A 6610-nucleotide genomic window follows, 5' to 3' on the forward strand; every position below is an offset into this window, starting at 1 on the left:
CTCCGGGATGAGGGATGTGGATACTCCAGTATCAGGAATGTGGATGCTCCGGCACAGAGATCACGGCTGTAGATGCTCTGGGATGAGAATTTGGATGCTCCAACACAGGGATCATGGCTGTGGATGCTCCAGGATCAGGGATGTGGATTCTCTGGGAATAAGGATCAGGAATGTGAATGCTCTGGGATCATGAATGTGCATACTGGGGCACAGGGATCGTGGCTGTGGATGATCCGGGATGAGGGATGCGGATGCTCTGGGATCAGGAATGTGGATGGTCCAGCACAGGGATCAGGGCTGTAGATGCTCTGGGATGAGGGATGTCGATGCTCCGGGATCAGGGATCTGGATGCTCTGGCACAAGGATCAGAGATGTGGATTGTCCAGGATCAGGGATGTGGATGTTCCGGCACAGGGATTGGGGCTGTGGATGCCCTGGGATAAGGAATGTGGATGCTCGGGCTCAGGGATCAGGGATGTGGATGATCAGGGTTTAGGAATGTGGATGCTCTGGGATCAGGGATGTGGATGTTCCGGTATCAGGAATGTGGATGCTCTGGGATTAGGGCTGTAGATGCTCCAGGATGAGGAATGTGGATGCTCCAGCACAGGGATCAGCAATGTGGATGCTCCAGGATCAGGGATGTGGATGCTCCGGCACAGGGATTGGGGCTGTTGGATGCCCTGGGATAAGGAATGTGGATGCTCTGGCACAGGGATCAGGGATGTGGATGATCAGGGTTTAGGAATGTGGATGCTCCAGCACAGGGATCAGCAGTATGGATGCTCCAGGATCATGACTGTGAATGCTCCGGCACAGGGATACGGATGCTCCAGGATTGGGATTGGGCCCACCTTAGGGTTGATGATGCAACACCTGAAATTGCCTGAACCCCTTTTTTAAGTTTTTTTTTTCTCCCCACAGGTGAGGTCTAACCCCCTGGCAGCCCCTCGGCGGGGGGGGTGTCCTTATTTCTCTGAGGGGGGGGTCCCACATCCCCCCCTCATCCCCCTCAGCCCCCCCTCCATATTGGGGGTTTCTTCTCATCCGATGACGGAGCCCCCCCGTTCCCCCCTCGTCACCCCTCCCCCCCCCCCCCCCCGCCACGGTCGCACGGCTTCCATGGCCCAGCAGCGGGGGGGGGGGTCGCCACCCCCGCCCCTCCCAGAACCTCTCGAGGGGTGATGGGCGGCTTCGGGGGGCCAAATGCCACCCTGGCCCCCAACCCCTTCGCCAGGGACCCCCAAAAAAACCTTCAAGATCGAGCTGTGAGGGAGTGGCACCCACCCCGCCTTTTTGGGGCTGGGGCTGCAGTACCCCGCCTGTCCTAATCCGGGGCTCCCTGCTGCCTTCCCCCATTTTGGGGCACGGGGAGTTCCCAGCTGCCTTTAACCCCACCCCCTCCCCAGAGCCCTGGGGGGGGGTCGGGACCCCGCCCCCTCCCCCCCGATGGGGGAGCTCCCCCGAAATTTTGTTGTGGTTTTCTTTTTTCTTTTTTAATTTGTGCTGGAAACGAGGGGATTTGGGGGATTTCACGTAACAGCGCGATTTCCGTCGGGGCGGAGGGGCCGCCCCTGTGGCGAGGCCCCGTGCGAGGCGTGTGGAGCTGTGTGCGGGCACGTGGGCCCTCGTGCGAGGCTGTGCGAGGCCCCGTGCGAGGCGTGTGGAGCCGTGTGCGGGCACGTGGGCCCTCGTGCGAGGCTGTGCGAGGCCCCGTGCGAGGCGTGTGGAGCCGTGTGCGGGCACGTGGGCCCTCGTGCGAGGCTGTGCGAGGCCCCGTGCGAGGCGTGTGGAGCCGTGTGCGGGCACGTGGGCCCTCGTGCGAGGCTGTGCGAGGCCCTCGTGCGAGGTGCGGGTTGGGGGGGGGGCGGGGGTCTCTACAAGCCGTCGTGCGAGGTGTGCAGGAGTCCTGGTGCCGACAGTGCAAGGCCCTCGTGCAAGGGGTGCAGAGCCTCGTGCAAGGCCCTCGTGCAAGGCCCTCGTGCAAGGCCCTCGTGTGAAGATTTTTTTTTCCTGTTTCCCCCGTTCCCCCCCCCCCCCCCTCCAAACCTCACGGATACCGGTTGCTCCCGTTTCTCGCTGAAGGAACCGGAGCCCCGGGCCGTTGCCATGGCAACCGGGAGGAACCCGGTTGCTTCTTAAAGGGGCCGCTACGACGGGGGGAAAGGGGGGTCAGGGGTCTGTGGGGGTCAGGAGGGGGCTGTGGCGGTCTGGGGGGGGATCTGTAGGGGGACTGGGGCTGTTTAGGCGGGTCGGAGGGCTTCTGTGGGGCTTTGGGGGTGGGATCTGTGGGGCTGGGGGGGGCGATCTGATCTGTGGGGTGGGGTGGTCCCCCCCCTTGCCCCCGCCCCTCCCTCCCCCCCGGCGGAGCGCGAGGCGCCGGTCGAGGCCCCAATGGTGGGGGGGGGAGGAGGGGAAAGGCCATGGCCACAGCCACGGCCCATGGCGCTGCGAGGCCCAGGGGGGTTGGGGGGGGCGCCACGGGCCGGGGTGGGCGCTCAGGGTTCCCGGGGTTTCCCCGCCCCCCTCCCTGTCCCGAGTGGGTACAGGGGGAGGGGTGCAGCCAGCACAGCCTCGCCCCCCACCGGGTGATTGACAGCGCCTGGCCCAATGGGGGCAGGGGCGTGGCAAGCCGGGAGGCGTAGCCCCGCCCCCAGTGCCCCCCCCCCCCCGCCCGGTAACCGGTAGGAATCCGGGACTGGGAGGGGAGGGGGGGGGAGGGGGTACCGGGACCCTCCCCGCTGGGTGGGGGGTCCCGGGAGGGAACCGGAGCGGGGGGGGGGGACTTTTTTTGGGGGGGTGGGGGGAGAACCGGGGTTGAGCCCCGCCGCCCCCTCCCCGTGCCCGAGCGGCGGAGCGGCCCCGGCGGCGCAAAATGGCCACGGCGCTGCACAAACCCCTCAAATGGTGAGTGGGGACCCCCGCACCGGCACCCCTGCACGGGCACCCCCGCACCGGGCAGCCTCCCCGCACCGGGACCCCCGCCCGGAACGGCGGGCAGGGACCCACCGGGAGGGACCCGCGGGGGATGGGGGAAGCTCCGGTACCGGAGGGAGGGGACCCGGCGGGGATGGAGCAGCCGGTACCGGCGAGGGGGGGGGCTCCGGTACCGGTGGGCAGGGACCCACAGGAAAGGACCCCACCCCCCCGTCCCCATCCCACACCCGGTACCGGTGGGCAGGGACCTGGCGGGGATGGAGCGGCCGGGACCGGCGGGGGTTGGGGGCTCCGGTAGCGGCAGGGTCGCGGCCCCCGGTACCGGGGAGAGGGACCCGGGCGTCTGGGACCCGGCGAGCCCCCCCACCTCTCCCCGCCTCCGGGGGATTTTGGGGGGGGAGGGTCCCAGCGACCGAAGCCTCCTGCCCTCCCACGGGGGATGGGACGCTGGGGGGGGGGGGGGCAGAGGGGGTGATGGGGGGGTACGGTCGGTTATTTTGGGGGGGGGGGTTGGGGAATTTTCGGGGTGGGGGGGTGTGGGGTGAGATTTTGGGGCGGGTTGGAGTGAAGTTTTGGGGTGTGGGGTGGATTTTTGGGGTGGGGGGTGTTCTGAGGTGGATTTTGAGGGTGAAGGGGTTTTTGCGTGGATTTGGGGGGGGAATTTTTTGGGGTGGATGTGCATGGCCGTGAGGTGGGGTGGATTTTGGGGGTGCAGGAGGTGTCCTGGCAAGGATTTTTTGGGGGTGGGTGAATTTTTGGAATGTGGGGGGTACTGGGGGTGGATTTTTGGGGTGTGGGCCCATAATGTGGGGGCTTTGGGGTGGGTTTTTGGGTGTGAGGAGGGGGTTGGGGTGGGTTTTTGGGTGCAGGGGATTCTGGGTTGGATTTTTGGGGTGTGTGGAGTGGATTTTTGGGGTGCAGGTGGCTTCTGGGGTGGGTTTTTGAGGTACAGAGGGTTCTGGGTTGAATGTTTGGGCTGGGGGGATCTGGGGTGCATTTTTGGGATGCAGGAGGTGTTCTAGGGTGGATTTTTGGGGTGTGTGGGGTGGGTTTTTGGGGTGTGGGGGGTCCTGGGGTGGGTTTTTGGGGTGTGTGGGGTAGTTTTTTGGGGTGCAGGGATGCTGAGGTGGGTTTTTGGGGGGTGTGGGGTGGTTTTTTGGGGTGCTGGGGTGGGTTTTTGGGGTGTGTGGGGTGGTTTTTTGGGGTGCTGGGGTGGGTTTTTGGGGTGTGTGGGGTGGGTTTTTGGGGTGCAGGAGGTGTTCTAGGGTGGGTTTTTGGGGTGTGTGGGGTGCGTTCTTGGGGTACAGAGGGTGCTGGGGGGGTTGGGGTGCGGGGGGGTCGGTTTTTGGGGTATGAGAGTGCTGGGGGGGGGGTTTGGGGTGCAGCCCCCCTGAGCCGCGCCCCGCAGCCCCGGTGAGGAGTTTTACCGCGAGGCGCTGGAGCACTGCCGCAGCTACAACGCGCGCCTCTGCGCCGAGCGCAGCACCCGCCTGCCCTTCCTGGACTCCCAGACCGGAGTGGCCCAGAACAACTGCTACATCTGGATGGAGAGGACCCACCGCGGGCCCGGTGAGGGCCCCCCCCAACACTGGCCCCCGCCCCGTTCCCTTGAACCCTGCCACGGCCCCCTGCACCCGTGGCCACCAACCCCCACCGCACGCCACCCCCCCCCCCAACCCCCCGTGCCCCTGGGTACCCGGGATATCCCAGTGCTGGGGCTGGGGTCAAGGTCAGGGGGTCTGGGTTGGGCGTGGGGGGGGGCAGGGGGTTAAGGTCAGGGTTGGGGTCAGGGTCAAGGTCAGGATCTGGCTCAGGGGGGGTCAGTGGCTGGGGTCAGGGTTAGGGGCTGGCAGCGGTAGGAGGGGAGTGGATCTGGGGTGGGGGGGGCGTCCGCGGTGGGGGGGGGGGTCAGGGTGAGGGTCAAAAGGTCAAGGCCAAGGTCTGGCGGCTGCAGGCCTGGCCCCGGGGCAGATCTACACCTACCCGGCGCGGTGCTGGCGCAAGAAGCGGCGGCTGAGCATCCTGGAGGACCCGCGGCTGCGGCCCTGTGAGCATGGGGGGGCGGGGTGGGGGGACACACACACGGGGGGAGGGGGGCCACGAGCCCCTCCCCCACCCTCGACCCCTCCCCACCCCCCCAGACTGCGAGGCCCCCCTGAAGAAGGAGGGGGGGCTCCCCGAGGGGCCGGTGCTGGAGGCCCTGCTCTGCGCCGAGCCCCTTGAGAAGAAGGCCGAGCTGAAGGAGGAGGAGGCAGCAGCGGAGGGACCGGTGCGTCCGTCCCTCTGTCCTTCCATCCACCCCTCCGCCTGTCCATCCCTCTGTCCATCCCTCCGTCTGTCCGTCCCTCTGTCCATCCCTCTGTCCCTCCGTCCGTCTGTCCGTCCCTCCGTCCATCCCTCCATCCCTCTTTCCATCCGTCTGTCCATCCCTCTGTCCGTCCATCCGTCCCTCTGTCCATCCCTCCGTCCATCCCTCCATCTGTCTGTCCATTCCCCTACCCGCCCCCGTCCCCGTCCCCCAGCTCTCCCTGACCCCCATGGAATTTTGGGGGGGGCCCCCCCCCCGACCCCCATCTCCTGCAGAAGCAGCCCCCCAGTGATTTCCCCCACGACCCGGACGGGGATGAGCTGGAAGACGACCCCCCCCGCCGCAAAAACAAAGCCAAGGGCAAGGTGAGACCCGCGGGGTGGCGCCCCCCCCCACGGCCGTGAGTCCCCCCACCCACTCGTGTCCGTGTCCCCGCCCCCACGCAGGCCTACGGGCTCGGGGCCGTGCGGAAGCGCCAGGACCCCGCGGCGCTGGAGGAGCGGGACAAGCCCTACGTGTGCGACAGTGAGTGGGACGCGTTTTTGGGGGGAGGGGGAACGCGAATCTCGGGGGGGGGGAGGAACACTTGAGCAGCCCCCGAAATGCGCCATTCTCACCCCAAAAAGTCTGCGGGAAGCGCTACAAGAACCGCCCGGGGCTGAGCTACCACTACACGCACACGCACCTGGCCGAGGAGGAGGGCGAGGAGCAGGGGGAGCGCCTGGCGCCCCCCCGCCGCAACCACCACAAGCGTGAGCCGAGCGGGAGGGGGGTCCCCAAAAATCCACCCTGGGGGAGGGGCTGTCCCCTTTGAGGGGGGGCCCGGAGTGCTGGGGGGGGGGCTGCTCCATTTTGGGGCCCATTTGGGGGTGCTGGGGGGGGGGCGTCCTGCCCCAGTTTGGGGGAGGGGGGGGGTTCTTGGCCACATTTGGGGGTCCCAGGGGTGCTTGGGGGGGGGAAATCTCTGTCCCTTCCTGGGGGGCGGGGGGGGTGTGTCTCAGCCCCATTTGGGAGATGCAGGGATGCTGGGGGTTGGGGGGGTGGGTCTTGACCCCATTTTGGGGGAGACTCAGCCCCATTTGGGGGTCCCAGGGATGCTGGGAGGGGGGGGAACGGGACACCCTGCCCCATGAGGAGGTCCCATGGGTGCTGATAGCGGAGTTGGGGGGAATGCTCGGCACCCCCCCATCCCCAGCCGGTTGCCATGACAACCGTGGGCCCTGCAGCACCACATACAAAGAGCCCTGGGTGCGGCGGAGGGGGGGGTGGGGGGGGGGTGGTTCCCCCCCAGACCCCTGTGCCGGGGGGAGGGGCACAAGGGGTGGGGGAGCTTAATCCTTTCTCCCCCCCTTTTTTCCTTTTTA

At 67.1% G+C, this 6610-nt stretch overlaps 1 protein-coding gene across 1 annotated transcript; it reads left to right on the plus strand.

Moving 5' to 3' along the window:
• Positions 1–2755: 2755 nt before the first annotated feature.
• LOC147596937 (zinc finger protein neuro-d4-like) lies at positions 2756–6060 on the plus strand. The gene is made up of 7 exons (XM_086769149.1): positions 2756–2908; positions 4347–4507; positions 4893–4985; positions 5080–5207; positions 5522–5611; positions 5693–5771; positions 5873–6060. The coding sequence occupies exons 1-7, from the start codon at positions 2877–2879 to the stop codon at positions 6058–6060; spliced, it is 771 nt and encodes a 256-aa protein (XP_086625275.1). The 5' UTR covers positions 2756–2876.
• The last annotated feature ends 550 nt before the right edge of the window (positions 6061–6610 follow it).

This window comes from Chlamydotis macqueenii, chromosome 31, assembly GCF_036417535.1.
Source record: "Chlamydotis macqueenii isolate bChlMac1 chromosome 31, bChlMac1.mat, whole genome shotgun sequence".
NCBI classification, from domain to species: Eukaryota; Metazoa; Chordata; class Aves; order Otidiformes; family Otididae; genus Chlamydotis; species Chlamydotis macqueenii.